This window comes from Epinephelus lanceolatus, chromosome 10 (assembly GCF_041903045.1).
Source record: "Epinephelus lanceolatus isolate andai-2023 chromosome 10, ASM4190304v1, whole genome shotgun sequence".
In the NCBI taxonomy this organism is placed as follows: Eukaryota; Metazoa; Chordata; class Actinopteri; order Perciformes; family Serranidae; genus Epinephelus; species Epinephelus lanceolatus.
This window is the reverse complement of record NC_135743.1, coordinates 17,192,501-17,214,049: the sequence shown is the minus strand read 5'-3', so window position 1 is coordinate 17,214,049 and position 21,549 is coordinate 17,192,501. Positions and strand designations below refer to the sequence as shown.

Below are 21,549 nucleotides of genomic sequence, written 5' to 3'. Positions count from 1 at the left end.
CTCAGATCTGCCTAACTGTCCCCTCCAGGTTTAACCAAAGGAGCTGGTGTGTTGCCTGAGGTTCTGAATGCAGCTGTGGGAGAGACGGTGATGTTCACCACATCACTGACTCCACCAGAGAAACCATTTCTAACACTGGGCTGGACATTTGATGGAAAACCTATAATCACTTTCACTGGTGCAAACTTCACTGCACCAGAGTATGAAGACAGGATCACCCTCTTCATGTCTACTGGATCTCTGGAGCTCAGAAATGTGTCTCTACATGACAGTGGGGTATACAGAGTTAACATTTCTCCATCTGGAGAGCCACAGAAGACAGGTGATACAAGACTGAACGTATATGGTGAAACAACATTTCACATGTATCTATTTCAGTGCTGAATGGAGATTATGCCGAGCAACTGAACAAGAAATAGACATTGTTTCAGTTCAAATAATTGTGTTGAGGTGTTCAGTGGTATTATATAAGACCAACATTCGTTTTATTCATGTTCATATTATTATTATTATCATTATTATTATTATATAAATTAGAAAAAACAAGCACTACAAAAATCTGAGATGTGGTTGAAGCTTGGAAAAAGTTAGTAAGTGTACCTTAAATTAACGTTTCTTTTTTTCTCAAATTACTATTTCCAAGGTCAAAAATAATATTTCATGCTTAAATGGCTTCACTATGTAAATTTTCAGATGGTTTCTCATCATGAAATTTTTTTAAAGCCTCCAAGTCTTGCAATAACTGCATCGTAACTGAGATATGAATAATTTCACATGGCCTCTGATGATGATGAACAATATGCGAACAATATGAGTTTTTCTTTTGACACACCTGTATAGACTGTATTACTTTAGCTCTTGTTAAGACCGTATCAGAGAGGCACTAATTTAACTTTGTCATACTTTTGATGGTGGTCAATTGGACATTACCTTCTAATGTGGAACGCATTTTCTAAAAGCCCCAAATAGCCTTTTTGATTCTCATTGATAAGTTAGAAAATCTTCAACATCTCATGATAAACAGATTCATTCTCAGCCACAGCAGTGTCAGTCACCACTGTACCTCTGTCATGTGGTGGCAAATATAAAATAATTTGTTTTTCACCCACAGTGCCAATTTCCAATGTAATAGCAACAGCCAGCAGCACAGACTTGGTGGAGTTCAACAGCTCCGTCCGTCTGTCCTGCTCCTCCTCTGGAGCCTCTCTGTCTTTCCTCTGGCTGAACGGCAGCTCTGAGGTTACAGCCAGCGACAGAGTTCAGCTCACTGATGGAGGCGCCAACCTCACTATAGCTAATGTGACCCGCTACGACCAGGGACCATTTAAGTGTCATGTGTCCAATCCTGTCAGTAATGGCGACAGTAATTCAATAACCTTCAACATCAGCTGTGAGTTACTAATCTACATGTTCCATTCTTTATCTGACGACATCTGTATGCAAACAGAGTGAAAGAGTTTAGATTATTATCACAGCTTAGTGAGGAGTGGCCTTGTCTTTTCTTTCTTTTGTGGTCTTTTCCTTCCCTAACTGGTTGCACTACATACTAGAAATGAATTTTTTCAACTTGACTCCAGTACTAACTACAGCACTTTATCACCTTCAACAGTTTTGCTTAGAAAGTGTTTACTGGGTTAAGATTAGGGTTATTCCTTTTTTTCGATGACGACATCCATTGTGCATTGTAATCAGCTATAATGCCTCATAATGAGTCATTTTTATTTTTCCTTACATTTTGTTGACCTTTTTTGCTGTCATTTTATCCCTACAATCAGACGGCCCAGACAATGTTAATTTGACAATGTCTCCGTCACAAGAATACCATGCAGAAGGGTCAAACATCACCCTGATGTGCTCAGCTGACTCCAAACCTGATGCCCAATTTAAGTGGCTTCTGAATGGAGTCCTGCTGTCTGATACTGGACCAGAGCTCAGACTGATGAACATTCAGATGAGTCAAAGTGGGAACTACAGCTGTCAGGCCTTTAACAGCAAAACTCTGAGATATGAATCATCTCCACCTGCCACCATCTCTGTACTGAGTGAGTTTGAATAATAGGTTTTGTGAAAAGTTAGTTAAAAAACTTTATTATATAAACATTTGTGAACAAAATGAAACAATACTTAAGTGAATAAAATTACATAAATGTGCACTCAAGATTTGTTTGCAAATTTTGCTTCTACAGGAACAACTTAGAGGCTATGTTTGCCTCTTACAAAGATGAACTGTTCTGAATTCAAGCCCCAGCAGCTTCACTACTTTTCTTCCTGTTCTCATATTTGTCCTGATCTTTTGCCCAATTGGTCCATTAATAAAGGAGATATTAGTTGCCATAGTGATGTGCTATAATGAATTTAGTAAGTGTGAAGAGGAGGCAACTTTAGAATAGGGAACCTGTGGGTTAATAAGTGTCAAACTAATAGTGAAGTAGTTCTGAGCAAGCAGAGGAAGAAGAAGAAATACTTTATTAATCCCCAAGGGGACACTTATTTTTTCCGTTATCCTTCAGTAACAATTACATTTGTTCCTGTTCTCCTATTTTTCTTGATCTTTTGCCCAACAGAGATAATATCAGGTGCTTCAGTTAAGCCGTCAACAAACGTGTTGATTGAAGGAAACTCAGTCAACTTAACCTGTGACGCTGCTGGCTCTGTCTTTACCAGAAAGTGGAGGAAGGGTGGCTCAGATCTGAGCGTGTCTGAGAACATAATACTTTACGATGAGAACAGAGTGCTGTCTTTTAAGAGCCTGAACAAAAAAGACAGTGGAGAATATTCCTGTACAGTCAGCAATCCCGTCAGCAGCGATGAAGCTAAATACTCCATGGAGGTCAACTGTAGGTGACTAACTGTACTTTTAGTGCTCAAAATGATGAGTGACATAAATAACACTGTTGTACTGAAATATTTTTATTGTAGGTCTGTAAAACAGCAGTTTAGTTTAATTTTATAATCTTATCATTTGTGCTGCTGTGAGAACTTTACAAATATCTGTTTTTCAGATGGACCAGAAAATGTTCAAATCACAGGTCCAAGTCAGATACATCTGAATGAGAACTTGACTTTAACCTGCTCTGCTGAGTCCAGACCACTTGCCACTTACACCTGGATACTGAATGGGACAGAGATACACAATTCTGCTGTGTTCACTAAAGACAACATTCAACATTCTGACAGTGGCATCTACACCTGCGAAGCGATGAATGACGTAACTGGAAGAAAACTGTCTGCAGACCATGAACTGTCTGTAACAGGTACCAGGATGGTGCTGATTGCACATTTTGTTGATACTTGAATATTATGATCAACCCACTGTGTTATAACTCTGATAATCTGAAGGTTTCTTGCAGATCCATTGCTTCAACTATATGTTACAGATTTATTTTAAGCTTATGAGACAACAGTGGCTAGAAATGCAAAACTCTAATTAGCTGCCCTTAAAAATACTCTTCCAAAGTTTAGCATTGCAGTTCTACACTTTACAGACTCATGACGGAAAGTATCAAAAATTAATGCAGCAGAACCAGAGATATGTCCTTTTCCTCAATTGATTATTGGTAAAAATAATGATCAACTAATAGAGTAATCATGATTTTCAAAAAAAAACATAAAAACTTTGCTCGTGCCAAACACCAAATGTGTTATTTCTACAATCAAAGCTCACAGAAACATATTGCATACGCTAACAATTTATCAGTTACATTTCAAACATCCGATCAAATTCTTAACGACCAATTAATCAATCGTCATAATTGTTATCATCTCTTGTCCTTGTTAAAGCTTTTTGCCTGTATTACATTAGCAAATCACTGAACTTTTATTAGTCAGGGCCAGGACTATTAATTATGCTTGACTATTCCTCTAACACTTATGTCATCTACTGCATATAATCATGTGGTTGTGGTGGTACTGCATGTACATAGAAATATTTGCATTCACCATGATAAAAACTTATTTTATCACTTGTGATTGTGTCTGTGAGTTTACAAAAAGCTAATATTGCTGGGCGAATTCCTAATGTTTGTTTTTGTTCTGTTTCGTTTCAGATGGGAGGTCTGGAGGTCTTTCAGCTGGCACCATCGCTGCAATAGTTATCTCAGTTTTAGTGGTTGTTTATGCAGCAGCTGCTGGAGGATACTTTATTTATAAAAATAAGTAAGTCTCCCTTTTTTTAATCACGTATTAATGGCTGACCAATCTGGAAATCCATCGGTTAAAAAAAAAAAAAAAAAAATTCTTTCTTTACCTCTGGAGGCACAGCCCGGAGTTTTTCGACTAGCCAGAAGTGAAGGGGCCTCACGCCCTTCACTTCCGGCGGTGCCCCCAGGGAATCGCAGTGTTGTTTACAAATACTTTGGGTAGAAAACCAGCAGAGTTTAGCTATATATCACATTTTTCACGTCACTATATCACCGTGTAGACTAATCTGATGTTTGTTAAGTCTATAAACACAATGACTGAACAAACGTTACTATTTCGGTGTGCACGTAATTAATATGGTTATCGTAGATTAGCTGGGCTAACTGTTAGCTGTTAACGTTAGCCGTTAGCGTTGTCTATAACCATAGCCTGTATAAAAATAAGGTAATAACTCAATAAACGGTCCGTGAATAAAATATTTTTTCCAGCGGATATCTTAGTTACAACATGATTGAGCTAGCAAAGCCGTTTTGTGTTGCTATGTGTGGTATTTATTCAGTTATGGGAAATCACGATGTCTAGAAAGCATCAGTGGCTGCAGCTGACAGGGACAGTTAGCAAAGCTAACATCAGGACGTCATCTGTTAAAAGCCTCCCGTTGCCGGATACGACATGAAACTACTCCAGTTAGCTCAATCATGTTGTAACTCAGACATCTGCTGGAAAAAATATTTTTTTTCACGTTAACGAGACGGCATCACTGGAGCGGTCGCTATGGACGTGCAATGGACGCAGAGCTTGCTGTTTCTGTAGGTACACATTTCCTGGGGACACCTGTATGTCTCGGCCGCGCCCCCTCCATTGTGATTGGCTAAAGCGCAGCATCATTCAGACTCAAAGCCCCGCCCTCCCTCCCTCTCAAGTCGTCTTTCACACAGGGCTGCCAACAGATTCTACAATGTAGAATGCAGAATCTGTCTTGAGAGATTAATGGCTGACTGACTTTTAACACTAACCTTACTTTAAAACTCTTGTAATTCCAGCAGATGCCACACAACACATTTTAGAGGCATCCAAGAAATACACGTCTTATTTTGATGAAGCTGAGTTAGATAGTTCTCCTGCTAACATGCACTGTATGTGAAATATAGATAGGCCAATAATACAGTTATGAGGATGAATTTACTTTTAATAACTATAACTATTAATTTTGTCTGTAGACTACAGCACAACAATGCAGGACATACTGTAACAACAATAAATACGAATGAAATCGACAAAATTTAAATGCCGACTGACCTACTTATGGTAGAAGCACAAATTTTAAGGAAAAGTCATCAAAATCGGGCAGGCAAAGTGTTCCACTTCTGAAAAACAGCTATGGAAGCCAGTACGCAGTGCAGCTGTATCCGGTAATATTAGCAGTGAAGATCACAAATAATGGGGATTATTCATCTCATACATGTCCAAATAAATGTGAGCGTCCGGCAGCTCTAATTTTATGAGTGACTACGTTGCGTAATGAGATAAACCCACTGAAGATGCAGTCATACCCTAAAGCTGCAAGACATCATCCTCCAGTGGTGTAAATGTGTTTGTACTGACATACTGCTGTGGTATTGGTGATACCTCAAGCAACATGGAGGTAAGTGTACAGGGGATGTTTGGCTGGGCAATTTAGATTAGGCCAAACATAAACATGAATTAATGTGTGACATCACAAATAAAAAAGCCTCTAGTGTTTCTAGTTTGTTGTGATAAATTAAGCTTTTATAGATATTTTTGTATTGTTTTGGTCTGTATGCTGCATGAAAACATTGTTTTCTAGTTGGAGCCGCGCCTTGTTTTCAAACTGTATGGTTTGACTAAAATGAACAATGACAGCAATATAGTCTACGATGACCAGCGCTAAAATCAACCTGCGTAGTTGTCCCTCCATTGTGACATTAGAAAGTGTCACATTTATCTTGCAAGTGTACTCTTCTTCAACGTTTTTTTTTATTTCCTGGATTTTTCCCACATGGAAATTCTGACCAATCAAGAGCAGCTTTCTCACACAGGCATTTCTTCTGGTCTGCTTGTAAATGCTGCAGTGAGAATATGAACCAACTCTAGGTAATTATGCAACTGTGTAAGAAAATTAGTCCCTGATTCAGACCAAAGCAAGACAACTCTAGGTCTGAACCCTAAATTTCAGGTTAGACAGTGCGGTGCCATTTAACAGTAACTGAATTACCACTCTACATATGAAATGTGCTTGTTTTTATCGCTAATGTGTTAGCAAACAATTTCCTATTTACACATCCATTGCGGAGCAAAAGTGACATTTCTGCTACTGTGTCTGGCAACTTGTTCAAGTCCAATATTCACTCGCCTTTCAGCTCAAAACAAAGAGGCAAAGTTGGGTTTCTGTGGGTTTTGTCATTATGATGCATTTTACATTCATAATTTAATCAATTGTTTATATATAAAATATTTGAAACTAAGATAAGGCAGCTTGAAGAGATTTTCGCACACTTGTTTAGTTTTTTTGTATTACTAATGTCCAGGCCACACTGCCTGTGTGAGCAGCACCTGACAGCTACCTTGCTGAGCTGCTGCAGCTCACACAAGTGCAGTGTTCACACAGACAGCGCTGCTGCCGCGGCACTGCTGCAGAGCTGCCTGCTGCTACATACATTTCCAAAATTAAAAGTCAACACTCCACTTTACTCCACTTTCCAAAATGTTGTTTTGTTTTCTAAAATGTTTTGTTTATGAAATGTTGACATGTTTGGGAAATGTTGTTTAGCTCTCTGAAATGCTGTTCTGTTTTCTGGAATGTTGTTTTGTTTTTTGAAATATTGTTTAGTTTTGTGAAATGCTGTTTTGTTTTCTGAAATGTTGTTGTGTTTTGACCCTCAGGGCCACTTGTATACAGCCCTTTATCAATAAAAACATTTATGAAAATATTATTAACATCATTTCTTTGAGTCTACAATAATGTTTTTACCCAAATTAATGGGGATGAATTCATATGTTGCATTTAGGTAAAACATCCCCAACTCCTCCAGTCCGTACGTCGAAGTGTCCTTGGGCAAGATATCGAATCTTAAATTGTGTGTTATGGTGTTTAAACCTTATAAATGTAAATATGTTGATGGAGTAGCCAGTGGAACCTTGTATGGTAGGGTCGCCCACTAGTGTGTGAATGTGTGAGAGAATAGGAGCTGTGCATAAACTCAGTGTATGGCATTTAAATATCCACAACAATATGACAACATCATTCCATATACAGTGTAAGACTGGGGCTGTGGTTGAATAGTGTTTTTTGCTTAGTAAGGTTCCTTAGTGAATTACATGACCTGGAAGTATCTAAGTGGCAGCCATGATAAGAGCTGGTCAAATTTCCTAAATGCTAAGGCAAGGTGCTTCTTTGCTTCCTTTCTTGTCTTCTTCATCCTTTACAAAAAAAAGGTGTCCCATGGTTCCTTAGGGCAGCAGCATTTAAAGCAACACACCATTTGGCTGTTCATAGAAACAAACAAAGTGCTTTTAATGCATTCATTTAATTCTAATCAAGTCATAGCAAATGGGATCCGTGTTGATAACTATGAATGGACAGAAGGGTGAGAGTGAGCAACCATTCTCAATGTGACAACCAGGGCTGTAAAGTTCGTTTGGTCAACTGTTTGGTCGTTATGCTTTTGTCCGACCACATTTTCATTAGTTGATCAATCACTGGTGTTACTTTAAAAAGGTCATGTGTCTACCAATGCCTTTAATTTCCTAGCTGACAAAATGCCAGCTACTGTTGTTCAGCTGAGGAAAAAAAATAGTCACATACTCGTATTAAACAGCCACATCTAATTCAACTAGCATCATTTTGAGTCTGTTACAGCCCTTGAATAAATCAACTTGTTGAAGACTTGTTGACTGCACTGTCTGCTGCAGAATCTTTTGTGTTCTGAGTCAGGGTTGCAAGGTCCACAGTTTCCCTGGGCAACTGGGCTACTTTTGCAATGTTTCTGCGGGTGGAATTTTCTGTCTGCTGGTTGGACAGACCAATTTTGCATACAAATTACAGGAGTAATATCTATTAAGTCTTTATTTTCATTTCATTATTTTTTTTGTTTTCAACTTCCAGCACAAGTTAGCTTTGTGACTTTTGTTAGTTGTAGGGGAATGTGACTGTTCTTTTTTATCTATGAATTAGTCTAAATTAGGAAGAAACAGTGACAAGACGAATAAAAACAGTTGTGCACAATTGCAGCTTCATTAGAGCACTGAATAACACAGAACACTAGATGGCACTGTCTCACATGAGTTTGTAGTTCCCTGACGTCCCCGCCTCTTTTTGACCTGGCCTTTGTACTGACTACAGTAAATGACCTGAATTATTTTATTACTACAACAGTTTCTCGGCAGGCCTAGCTGTAAATAGGTGTTCATGTAATTATTAAAGCAGCTTCACAGGGTAGCATCTATTCAGCTCCTGAAACGGAAACAATGTGTTTTTTCTACTGTGATCACTGAACAGTCTGATACTGTTTTGCTTCAGGGATGTGACATTTGAATCTTGTTACATGGGAGAGGAACTGAGAGGAAATATTATTATTGATGTTTTCACAACATGTCTTAGAGTATTTAAAAGTTTTTATTACATTCAAAGTTCATCATCATTTGTGATTCCCAAGGTAATACTGTCACTGTTCAAACAGGCGGAGCCAGGACAATAGTAAACCATAAAATGTTGGTGTGTTTTCTGTCAGAAAATATTGTCATTTATTGAGATTTTAGATCACAAAAGAAAAACTACCTTAATTTACTGCTTTCGCTCATTCACACCTTCCTATAATCTTAGTGCTTTGTTATTTGAGTAGATTGTGTTGCTGTGATGATGTCAGGTTGGCATGGCAACATATTTATTCACCTTGAACTTTGAATTTATTGCAGTAATTGAAATGCAGTGACAATTAGGGGTAATGTTTGTAATTTTGCTTCCTCCCCCTTCATGGATTTTATTTCTAGATTAACTTTTTTAGTTTCTCCACGTATGTTCTTTTGAATTCATGATTTGTTACATTAAAATGTGCTTTTCTTATTTCCTCTTTGGGTGTTACAAAGAGAATCCTCTGAGGAACTGCATGTTGGCTTGTTGAGAATGAATAATTTTAACATTAGCTGATTTCAGCAAATGAATTGATTTGTGGCACATTTTAAATAGCCTTCTAATCTTTGGGCTCGGGGGGGGGGGGGGGGGGGGGGGTCAAGTATTTCCAAGTCAAAAGGCTCAAGTTCAGGCGAAGTGACAAGTCAATGCAATTAAAGTCCAAGTTGTATTGCAAGCCTTTTTTGATTCTGTCAAGTCTAAAGTCAACAAATTTGTGAGTGGAGTCTACCTCGAGTCTAAGTCATGTGAGTTGAGTCCACACCTCTGGTTTTCTCTATGATTTAAGTGGAACTACAGAGAGACCCATTGTTATGCTTATTTTTGCATGCTAGCGTTTTGGATATTGTGGCAGCAGACCTCCCCTTTGTGTTTTAATAGAGTTTAACTTTATCATGGTGGAATTTAATTATTAAGATATGAATCTGTATTGCTCTTTAAACTGCTCCTTTGGACCAACTGATAACATTAATCTTTCCATTACTGCTAGGCCATTGCAGTTCACCATTGTACTGGCCAAAAAACAAGCTCAAAGTATATCCATGTCCTGATAAACACCAGTGAAAGGTGAATTAAATATAATTAAATAACCAATATTTTTCATTTTGTATGATGCAAAACATAAATCCATAATTGCATCACACAGTACACACGAGGAGTCAAACATGACACCACATCAGTGTCAAACATTATGCTCAAGCAAACAAGTGAATCACATAAAGAGAAAATTTTCACTCACATGTAATGTGCACTTTGCATTAACTGTGCACAGACAAAGAAAGCTGTTATATGTGAATGAAAGCAAATAGGTCAGCATTGTGCTGTGTGACCTCAGTCACAGCAATAACTGTCACAGACTGGTTGATTATTAACTGCTGTTGATTAAGTGCTTTGACTAAATAAACTCAAGTCCAAAATAGTCCCCTATAAGGATCCTTCAGATCCAGTGCGGTTGCTTTCTTGCGAACTTGAGTCAACTTGTGTGGCATTAGGAGGCTGAGGAGCTGTTCCCTTCTGTTGCGCCTGGTGGTTGTCATAGGAAGTAGGTGAGGACGCTTTAGGACGACTGTTGTTCACTTGGAGCTTGACATATTCTGATGTGTCATTCTGTGGCCCAGGCTGGACAGTCCCACTACCTTTGTTCTTGTCAAACCTGACCTCTAAATGATGGAGCTCCTAGAAAAGAAAAAGTGAGGGGGAAAAACATTGGATTACTTTTACAGCTGTATCATATCAGTTGAAAACATATCTGATTAATATCCTGTCTGAACTGAAATTCTTCTTCCTGGTTCAAAGTCTGACATTGAGAACTGTGGTAAACACAGGAGTCTGGTGAATGGGGGGAGGAAGCCTCTTTAAATCAGTCGGAATAAACCTGATCACAGACTGACCAATAGTATACAGTAGAAAAAGAATTTCATATTTAAAAGTTTGCAGATCACTTGCAACTGGGGCTTCCCCCTAATAGTCGACCTAATAGTTAGCCAACCAGAAAGTTCATTAGTCGGCAAGATTTCATTGATCGCTTAATCACAGAAAAAAATAAAGTTTTCATTGGCTTATAAATACTTGCAAGTAAGCCTATCTAGAAACAGAGCGGGTCCTTTTTCACAGAGTTCGCCATGTTGTTTCTAGAGAAGCAGGTCCATGGAGCTGTGCACCAGACGAAAAAACAAGCACGTCACACCAAATGCACGCCGCTCAGGCGTTGCTTTGGGTTCACTTTTTTTTTTTAAATATTAAATATTTAGAAACATATCACTCTCTTTGGGCAACTGGTGTCAATATCATGTTTAGATTTTTCTAAACATTGATTTAATTAGAATCCTGCAAAGTGAAAGGTGTTTTGTAGGAACACAGAGCTACCTTTCAGCTTTTCTATCAATGTATTTGAGCTGTTAGCTTCTTTAAGTAATGGGTTCAGCTTCTGTATTGGCTATATTTGCCAGTTGCACTGATTAGAATACACACGTTGTCAGTACAAATTATGCATGTGCCATCTTTCTGAGAAATATCACTACTATATCCACTAAACCTCTTCGTTCTAACTTACCCAGTACAGAGACAACTGACCGCTGAGATGTTTCATATCTCAGAGTTTTGTTGTTAAAGGCCTAACAACTGTAGTTCCCACTCTGACTCATCTAAATGTTCATCAGGTCCAGTATCAGACAGCAGGTCCCCATTCAGAAACCAGTCAAACAGGGCAGGAGGTCTGGAGACAGCTGAGCACATCAGGCTGATGTCTGACCCTTTGCCATAATATTCTTGTGATTTTGTCAAATTAATGTTTGGATTCTAACTTTACTGTCAATGAAATCTGTGATGCAATAAAATCATTTCCTAGCGGTAAGGCTGCAGGCCCAGATGGGTTTAGCGTAGAGTTTTTTAAATCCTTCACTGATTTTGTTGCCCCATTGTTACATAGAATGATTCAACACTCTATTGCTAGCCATTTATTTCCACAATCGTTTTATTATTTACATTTGTCTTCTACTTAAGAAAGGGAGAGACGGCTCTGACCCTTTGTCCTATAGACCTCTCAGTCTGTTAAATTCCGATCAGAAAGTGGTAGCAAAGATGTTGGCTACTAGGTTAAGTAAGCATATTGCATCTCTAGTTCATCCCGATCAAAATGGCTTTGTGTCTGGTAGATTTTACGCCTCTTACTACAAATTTGGATCCCCTTTTTCTCAAATCCCTGCCCTTTCAAATTGCCAAAGACCAGATTTCTTACTTAGGCTTGTCTATACCTGTAAACTCCAATCATTTATTTAAGAACAACTTCGATGTCCAGCTAGACAAGCTTAAGAGAAATATTGATTATTGGAGGTCTTTGCCACTTTCTCTTATAGGGCGGGTTAATGCAATTAAAATGGTGTCGCTCCCTAGGTTTATGTATCTGTTTCAAAATATTCCTATTCTTCTTCCGTTGTCATTCTTTAAAAAACTCGATTCTATAATTATGCCTTTATATGGGGATATAAAACCCATCGTATTTCGAAGGCCCACCTACAAAAGCCCAAGAAACATGGGGGTTTTGCCCTTCCAAGTTTCAGACATTATTATTGAGCAACCAATGCCAGAGCTTTCATTTTTTGGCAGGATCAGCTCCCTCAACGTAGTGAGCTCAGTGACACACCTAAGTGGGTACAATTGGAATCGCATGCTGCAAGAAAGAGTTCCCTTTCAGCTCTTCTGTTTTGCACGAAAGATTATCCTTTGCATCTAGCTGAGGATAGTTTTGTTCTGCAAAATTCTATTAAAATTTTAAAACAAATTAGGAAGGTTCTTCAATTTCCTGAATTTTCTATATATTCTCCTATTTGTTTCAATCACAGTTTTGTTCCAGCTCAGTCTGATCAAGCTTTTGCATTTTGGAAAGATAGGGGCCTGGTTACCTTTTCAGACTTGTACTTTAATAATCATTTAGCTTCCTTTAATGAGCTGAAAAAGAGCTTTTCCCTTTCTCAAGCCCATTTTTTTCGTTATTTACAAGTTAGGCATTTTGTTAAAGAAAATTTAAACAACTATGTAAATCCTAGCATGGAGCACTCCTTTTTTGCTATAATGAAACAAAATCCGGGATCGATCCACCTTGTCTCAAAATTTGTAACACTGTTTTCTAAATTGTCAGTAGTGTCAACAAACCATATCAAGTCTGCCTGGGAGGCAGATCTTGGTGTGGAGCTGTCCGATGAGGTGTGGAGGGAGGGGATGGAAAGGATTCACTCAGGTTCAATCAATGCCAGGTTGCAGCTGATTAAATATAAAAGTATGCATAGATTACATTTCTCCAAAGAAAAGTTGAGCAAAATGTATCCTGACGTTTCTAATATCTGTGATAGGTGCAACCAAGAAATAGGGACTCTGGGTCATATGTTTTGGTTCTGCGCTAAGATTGTTCCTTTCTGGCAACAAATTTTTTCATGGTATTGTAAAGTTTATGATGTACGGCTGGAACCAGACATAGTTTTTGTTTTGTTTGGTTGCTCCGAAGCCCTTTTCTCACTTCCATGCTCTATACAGGAGACCATCAGATTTGGCACTTTGGTGGCAAAAAGGTTAATTCTTAATGATTGGAAGGCTTCTGACCCTCCTAGCTTCTCTAGATGGCTCAGGGAAATGGTCTCAGGGATGTATCTTGAGAGGCTTTGTAGCAACAAAAGTATATCATCTGTTGAGTCTGAGTGTATCTGGGGGCCCATTATCAAACACCTCAACTCTTTGGCAGGTTAGCTTTTGCCCCTGCCCTACTTTGAGAGTTTTTTGGGGGTTTTTTCTCTTTCTTTCTTTCTTTCTTTCTTTTTCTTTCTTTCTTTCTTTATCTATACGGTATATAAGTATATTCTTTGCTCATTGCTATGTTCCTTACTTGATAGGCTGTTGTCGTAAATGGGAAAGGAGATAATTGTCTGGCTGTTCGTCGGGTGCTGTTTGTTAAGTTGTCTTTGTTGTGTTTTGTGCGTATTTGCATGTGTACACGTCCACTACCATAATATAGAGCAGCATCATTTGTATTTATATGGAGATAATCTTTTGATTATCGCAGATGTCTGAGTTGTTTTTGATTTGTTTGTTTTTTTTTTTTTTGTGTTGTGGCTGCTGTTGTTTGATGTATGTACTTCTGTCTTGTTAAATAAAAAAATTAATTAAAAAAAGAAAAAAAAAAAATTAATGTTTTCAGGTTCATCTACATTGTGCAGCATGTTGAAAGTAAAAAAAATCACCAAAAAGTAATCTTAGCAACTTGCAGAAAATGCTAGATTACTGAATGACAATTTCATTTTCAGTCACCCCAAAACAAATCTGAGATATGAAACGCCATAAAGTCTGTGCCAAATTAGATTACTGTAAAGATATTGCACTTACAACAAATAATGTGCATTTAAATGGTGATTGTATTTAACTATCATTATCCCTTTGTTATAGTTACTTGCCACAACTTTTGCTGTGCTACTGGCCACTCCAGGAGGTAATATTTGTACTATTTAAATATTTTTCACACTGAGCCTCAGTTGTCTCTGTACATGCAAAAATTGCCTTCAGTGCCTGAACTTTTTTCTTGCCTCTATACAACACTGGTACGTTGATTTATTAGTGGTTATCAAATAACAACAAAGACGAAAGCTAATTGGCATGTTTAATCTTTCACCCGCATCCTCAAATGCCACCCATTCAAATCCTTGCTTGTGCTTCAGCTCATAAACTTTGTCTTTACTTGCCTCTATTTTTTCGAAAATGCCTGAATGGTACTGCACATGTGCAAATCTCAACAGAGATGAGAGGGAAGCTGTTTAATTTATTTTTTACCACTTGTGCAATCAGGCAACTGAGATGTTAGTTACTAGCCCGAGGTGGAATTTCACTTGCCCCAGGAAATCACACAATCCTTATTGTTGAGCCCTGAAACGTATTTACAGCAAGAATGCTTCTTTTCGTTTCACAAATATTTAGTACAACAGTTTTGTATTTAAGAGGTTTTTTTCTGATACTATCACAGGTCTCACCTTTTCTATCCATTTTTTTTTGCAAAAAAAATAAAATAAATAAAACTTATTCAAACTCACTCAGTACAGAGATGGTGGCAGGTGGAGATGATTCATATCTCAGAGTTTTGCTGTTAAAGGCCTGACAGCTGTAGTTCCCACTTTGACTCATCTGAATGTTCATCAGCCTGAACTGTGGTCCAGTATCAGACAGCAGGACTCCATTCAGAAGCCACTTAAATTGGGCAGCAGGTTTGGAGTCAGCTGAGCACATCAGGTCGATGTTTGACCCTTCTACATGGTATTCTTGTGACGGAGATATTGTTAAAATAACATTTTCTGGGCCATCTGGGGGTAGAGCAAGAAAAAAACAACACCAAAAAAGTTAGTATACACAACAGCATTATCATACATCAAGTCATGAGAAAAAAATACACCTCAGGGCAATTTAATATAACAGAACAAGCCTGCAATTAACAGTTTCTGAATTAAACTGATTGTATATTGATTTAGTTCATATTGTGCTGCAGTTTACAGTAATTTTGTGCTTTATTTCAGTGGGTCAGAATATGTGTTTAATAGTTTGCACAGCTAATGGGGAACCACAATAACAAATAATCTAAACTCTTTCACTCTGTTTGCAAACAGATGTCGTCAGATAAAGAACTGAACATGTAGGTTAGTAACTCACAGCTGATGGAGAGGTTCACTGGATCACTGGTGCCATCACTGACAGGATTGGACACATGACACTTGAATGGTCCCTGGTCATAGCGGGTCACGTCTAATATAGTGAGAATGGTGCCTCCATCAGTGAGCTGAACTCTGTCACTGGCTGTAACCTCAGAGCTGCCGTTCAGCCAGAGGAAAGACAGAGAGGATCCAGAGGCAGAGCAGGACAGACGGACGGAGCTGTTGAACTCCACCAAGTCTGTGCTGCTGGCTGTTGCCATTACACTGGAAACTGGCTCTGTGGGTGAAAACAACATTTATATTTGCCACCACATGACAGAGTCACAGTATTGGGAAACACTGAATTTAAAGTTTACATTAGCTCCTGCCACTACACACTAAAATTATCACCCAGCAGCTGTATGCCTCTGCGCACTGGTCAAGTTTCTATTATAGTTTACATCCATGTCTGTGAAAAAAAATTGATTTTTCACACACATTTTCCCCCCAAAAGCACATTAAATCTACACAATAGCATTATGATGTCACTGTGAAGCTAACGTTTGACCTTTAGAATCTAAAATGTCATCACTTAATTTTTTATCCTATCCTATTTGTGTGAAGTTTTGTTATCATTAGCATGAGAATTATTGAGTTACGGCCAAAAACATATTTTGTGAGGTCACACTGACTTTGACCTTCAACCATAAGATTGTAATGAGTTTATTCTTTGGTCCAAGTGGAGTCTGTTTCTGACAGTTTGGACAGAAACATGCACACCAGTAGCCTGATGGAGGTCATTTTGTAGAGCTCTGACAGTGCTCCTCCTGTTCCTCCTCACACAAAGGAGCAGATACCGGTCCTGCTGCTGGGTTGATGCCCTTCTACGGACCTGTCCATCTCTCCTTGTGTGACAGCCAGTCTACTGGTATCTCCTCCATGCTCTTGAGACTGTGCTGGGAGACACAGCAAACCTTTTTGCGATCGCAGGGATCGATGCGCCATCCTAGAGGTGGACTACCTGTGCAGCTTGATTGGGCTGCAGGTACCGCCTCATGCTACCAGTAGTGACGAGGACACTAGCAGAACACAAAACTAGAGGAGAATCAGTCAGGAAGGATAAGGGTAGAGCAACTGTCTGTGGCCACCACATTGTAAAACCATTCCCCGATAGGGGGTCACCTTGCTTTTGCCTCTCCATTGCACCTGTTGTCACTTTCACTTGCACCAAAGCAGGTGAAACTGATTCACAATCTCTTGTGCTTCCTAAATTGAAAGATTGATATCCCATAAGTTCAAGTAACTTGGTGTTAAAATGTGACCATTAAGTGGTCTCTTGATTTTTTAAATTGTGTGGTAAGTGGAGACCTTATGGTAAATCAAGTAGGTGGGGCTACTGCAACTTTTTGGACGCCAACTGCCATTTAAAATCAAAGAAGAAAAAAGAGGAAATCATCCCCCAATTTACATACTCAAGTACGTTGAGAGTGAAAGTTTATTCTTAACCTTGAAAATAGTAGTTTGACAAAAGAGAAATGTTCACTGAAGGTTCATTTACTTGCTTTTCCCAGGCTTTTCACTACTTGTTTATCTTTGTTCAAGAGGTGGGACCAAGTCATTGTTTCGCAAGTCTCACGTCTTTGCACCCAAGTCTCAAATCAAGTCCTAAATTAAGATAAGAATGTTCTGAGTCAAGTCTCAAGTCAGGGTTGACCAATGTCCCAAGTCCTTGCGAGTCCAAACAAGTAATTATTTGCTCATAATGGCATAATGCTCCATTTTAGAAACAAATGAGACCGAACCAGATCATAAAAAGTGCTGACATTTCACTTTCTTAGCATGTAAATCAGTACCACAACACAATGAAATTTGTATTTTTCTGTACCTAACTCATCACGTGTTGTAAAAATGTCCTTAGCTTTCTTTTCCTAAGAGAAGTTCTCAAGAAGTACAATAAATCAAAAGGCTCAAGTCCAAGTGAATTCACAAATCATTGGTATTAATGTCCAATTCTTTTTGATTTTGTCGAGTCTAAAGATATCAAATTTGTGACTCTGACTATGTAATTATTATTATGTTATGTGATAATAATGGTAATAGTAATAGTGGTTGTTATTTTTGTAGCTGTTTCTGGTCTCATTATAGATCTTATTTGAAACCAATGAACACCTAAACACAATTATTTAAACTCAAACGTCTTTTCCTTGTTGAAATGCTACGCGTGCTCTCTTGTCAACACTGAAATACGTGCATTTGAAATATTGTCTCACCATATACATTCAGCCTTGTGTTCCCTGTCTTAAATTCTTCTCCAAGTGGAAAAATGCTAACTCTGTATACCCCACTGTCATGTAGAGCCACATTTCTGAGCTCCAGAGATCCAGTAGACATGGAGAGGGTGATCCTGCCTTCATACTCTGGTGCAGTTATATTCAAACCATTAAAAGTGATTATATCTTTTTCACCAAATGTCCAGCCCACTGTTAGAAATGGTTTCTGTGGTGGAGTCAGTGTTGTGGTGAACATCACCGTCTGTCCCACAGCTGCATTCAGAACATCAGGCAACACACCAGCTCCTTGGGTTAAACCTGGAGGGGACAGTTACAGGCCTGAGAACGCTACAGTAAGTTGAGTACATTGCAAAATGGGCCACTTAGAAAGAGAAAGAAACCCCCCCAAATCATCTTTTCCATAATGCCTTACTGAGGTTGTCTATCTATTAAAAACAGATAAGCAATCAAAAAAACTTAGAGTGATTGTCAATCATATGTGTTTGAGTAGAGGACCTTTTCGGACATCATCTTTTTTTAAAATCAAATTATGGACATCAAATCTAACAAAGTGACCCAGTTAGTAAGAGATCCTTGAGTTCATAATCAAACCAACACACACATAGCAGCTTCATCTAACATGATTTTGATTCATACTATTTTAGTAAAACTACTTTTTTTTATTTACATAAAAAAAGTCATTTCCCAATCACCAAAACCACATGCAGTACAGCTTACTATAATTAATAGCAGCAATTAAGTTGCCTTTACCAGTTAGACTATGATCTGTTATCCATTCTGCTACTGAGTCACAAAAGCATGGTTAGCAGACCTCAAGATCAGTTGCTAAACTTCTGTCCAACATCTTCTCAACAATGTGACAATTTTTAAAATACAGAAAATGTATTTCAAACACCGACAGCAAAGACAATAAAACGTATAAGATCATGATTCTTACCTGTAAAAGCCGCAGAGACAATACAAAGTAAAGGTAAAATATCCATTGATCGATCGTTGTGAGATGTGAACAGCTGAGGAAAGTTGAACCATCAAAGGTTTGACTGTCCAAATAAATGTGAGCATCGGCAGCTCTAATTTTATGAGTGACTATGTTGCATAATGAGACAAACCCACTGAAGATGCAGTCATACCCTAAAGCTGCAAGACGTCGCCCTCCAGTGGTGTAAATGTGTTTGTACTGACATACTGCTGTGGTATTAGTGATTCCACAAGCAACATGTGGGTTGGTAAACAAAGTATGTTTGGTTAGGCTATGTATATTAGGCAAAACATAAACATGAATTAATGTGTGACATCACAAATAAACAAGCCTCTAGTGTTTCTAGTTTCTTGTGATAAATTAAGCTTTTATAGATCTTTTTGTATTGTTTTGGTTTGTATGCTTGGTTTTCATGTTTAAAGAGAAAAAATTTAACTCTCAATTTACAGGCAATACATAATCAAACTGCTGTTGAGATATTTTAGGCTGGATCAATATAATGGACAGATTAAAATGCCAGAGAGCCTGCAGTATAATTACAAGATGACACACATAGAATATAACTTTATCACATGCAGTGCAGGATACTGTGTTAATACATGACCTAACCCCTGAATATTTAGTCGTGTCAAACTGTGCTGATTGTTGTTATCCGTACATGATATCAACAAGAAGTCCTTTGTTATTAATAATAAATGATTTTGATTGCTTGGTGATCAAAGTTTAGTATGTTCATGGTTAATGATTGACGAAAATAGTGCAGGTGATTTACCTGTCAGAGGTTCCTTGTACTTACTTCATATCACCAAGGATAAAGCACTGTGAGCCGTCACTTCTCCGATATCTGATGATACTGCAAAAGAAATGGAAACAACTGTGATACACTTCATCCTTCTTGCAGTCATCTCAGGTGAGCTCTTAACAAATGACAGAAGATAAAAGCAGTTTAGTCAGATATTTATCAAAATGTAATGATTGATGCTTAACAGTGTCAGAGCTTTGAGAGAGCTTTGTGAGACAACTGCAAATGGGCAGTCAGTTTCTTTTCCGCAAACGATGGTACGAGCTTCTCATCTGTAGTAATATGAGTGCACAGACATATAAGTTTAGTCTGTCGATTCTGTAAATGGAAATGTCCCGGTTAGCTGGGAATTTGTTGGACAGTGAAAATTGCCACCTGACAAAAATACCTAATAACCCAATGCAGCACTGACAAAAAGCCATTCACAAGAGAATGTAATACATGTAGCATAGTGTTATACTGTATTCTCCTCTCAGACTTTTTTGTATCATGGAGCTATTTTGTTTGATAATTATATGTAAAAAATATGTTAGTCTTTTCCTCACTCAGACAAATGGAGCTCAGAACTTCCTTTTCACAGAGTCTGTGTTGGCCACACAGTTTTTTTTAAGTAGGCTAGTATATGAACAAGGGAAAATACACTCTACAAACCACTTCTGCCAACAGAGGCCTCTAAACCCCACACACTGAACCTTTTATGTTTAACTCTGCATTTGCACTCAAGATTCATCTGCAGTTGCTTGTACAGCACAAGCTGAGGCATGCAGCTATAACTAATACATAAATTAAGGAGAAGGTAGTTATACAATCACCATGTAAATTCAAGTGACTGATAATGAAACTGCCATTCAGTCTGATCGTAGGCTGAAAAGAAGTTGAACTCTCGTGTTTATTAGATGAATGTGGTTGTGGATAACTGGGAAAGATAAAACTGTGAGGTCAACACTGGTTAAATACTGCACCAAGCGCTAAGCAACAGCTGGAATAAAATATAGAACAAAGTGGGTTGGACAGCTGAGGTCATCCTAGCTCGTCCATGATCTGTGCTGTCACCGAAAAATGATTGTAATCTGCTGACGGTTGTGACACATACTACAAGGCTCACTATTCTTAGTAACATGTACAAATGAAATATCATCAATAACAATGTAAAGTGTTGGGCAAAAACTTCAAGCTCCAAATTAGGTTTAGGTTGGTCAGAGAGAGCAGGTTTTTTTATTATCTACTGCAGTTTTATGTTTTGAGAAGTTTCCAAATCAAGACTTCTGTTGTGTTCTCTATTACAATTATTTTTTTCTGATGTCCTTACTGTTGTTTGCTTCTATATATATATATTTTGATATTTTGTGCCTGTTCAGTCCTTTGGTGAACTGCAGTTGTTTTTAAATGTACTCCATAAATAAAGTCTGACTTGATTTGTTGACTTGAATTGATTTCAGCACATCATCACAGTAAGCCATTTTGCAGTGTCCTCATTATAGTCCCTCTCAGACCTGTAACTGTCTCCCCAGGTTTAACCAAAGGAGTTGGTGTGCTGCCTGATGTTCTAAATAGAGCTGTGGGAGAGACGGTGATGTTCAACACAACACTGACTCCATCAGAGAAACCATTTCTAACACTGGGCTGGGCATTTAATGGAAAATCTATAATCACTTTCAGTGGTGTAAATACAACTGCACCAGAGTATGAAGGCAGGATCACCCTCTTCATGTCTACTGGATCTCTGGAGCTCAGAAATGTGGCTCTGAATGACAGTGGGGTATACAGAGTTAGCATTTTTCCATTTGGAGAGCCACAGAAGACAGGTGAAACCAGACTGAACGTATATGGTGAGACAACATTTCACATGTATCTATTTCAGTGCTGAATGCAGAAATAATATGTATACTGAGACCATAATTCATACACAACTACTAAAGTACTGTACGTGAACTTTTCTTTTTTGTCAAATTACTATTTCCAAGGTCAAAAATAATATTTCATGCTTAAATGGCGTCACTATGTAAATTTTCAGATGGTTTCTCATC

General features: G+C 38.2%; 3 protein-coding genes across 8 annotated transcripts in view; 2 read left to right on the top strand and 1 right to left on the bottom strand.

Moving 5' to 3' along the window:
- LOC117259837 (cell adhesion molecule CEACAM5-like) overlaps window positions 1-3,541 on the top strand; it is a 28,221-nt gene extending 24,680 nt beyond the window's left edge. Inside the window, exons 8-12 of the mRNA XM_078171214.1 lie at window positions 29-322; window positions 1,019-1,390; window positions 1,776-2,042; window positions 2,565-2,837; window positions 3,003-3,541. Coding sequence (XP_078027340.1) covers window positions 29-322; window positions 1,019-1,390; window positions 1,776-2,042; window positions 2,565-2,837; window positions 3,003-3,295 — 1,499 coding nt within the window. The 3' untranslated portion in view covers window positions 3,296-3,541. The remainder of the gene's footprint in view (window positions 1-28; window positions 323-1,018; window positions 1,391-1,775; window positions 2,043-2,564; window positions 2,838-3,002) is intronic.
- A 4,101-nt stretch (window positions 3,542-7,642) lies between these two features.
- On the bottom strand, window positions 7,643-18,835 carry LOC117260291 (cell adhesion molecule CEACAM1-like). 2 transcript variants are annotated; one of them, XR_013492195.1, is made up of 6 exons: window positions 18,679-18,835; window positions 17,721-18,038; window positions 15,470-15,748; window positions 14,860-15,126; window positions 12,941-13,048; window positions 7,643-10,465 (listed from the first exon to the last, which is right to left on the bottom strand). XR_013492195.1 is itself a non-coding variant. In XM_033632255.2 (5 exons), the coding sequence occupies exons 1-5, from the start codon at window positions 18,722-18,724 to the stop codon at window positions 10,437-10,439; spliced, it is 939 nt and encodes a 312-aa protein (XP_033488146.2). In that variant the 5' UTR covers window positions 18,725-18,835; the 3' UTR covers window positions 7,643-10,436. The 2 variants fall into 2 exon arrangements, 1 of the variants encoding a protein (XP_033488146.2); XM_033632255.2 differs by lacking the exon at window positions 12,941-13,048.
- A 685-nt stretch (window positions 18,836-19,520) lies between these two features.
- LOC117259838 (cell adhesion molecule CEACAM5-like) overlaps window positions 19,521-21,549 on the top strand; it is a 21,585-nt gene continuing 19,556 nt past the window's right edge. For all 5 annotated transcript variants that reach the window (XR_013492193.1, XR_013492194.1, XM_078171695.1 and 2 more), the window contains exons 1-2: window positions 19,521-19,630; window positions 21,034-21,351. Coding sequence is in view for 3 of the 5 variants with exons in the window: in XM_078171695.1 (XP_078027821.1) it covers window positions 19,585-19,630; window positions 21,034-21,351 (364 nt within the window). In the remaining 2 variants the exon portion in view is untranslated. The remainder of the gene's footprint in view (window positions 19,631-21,033; window positions 21,352-21,549) is intronic.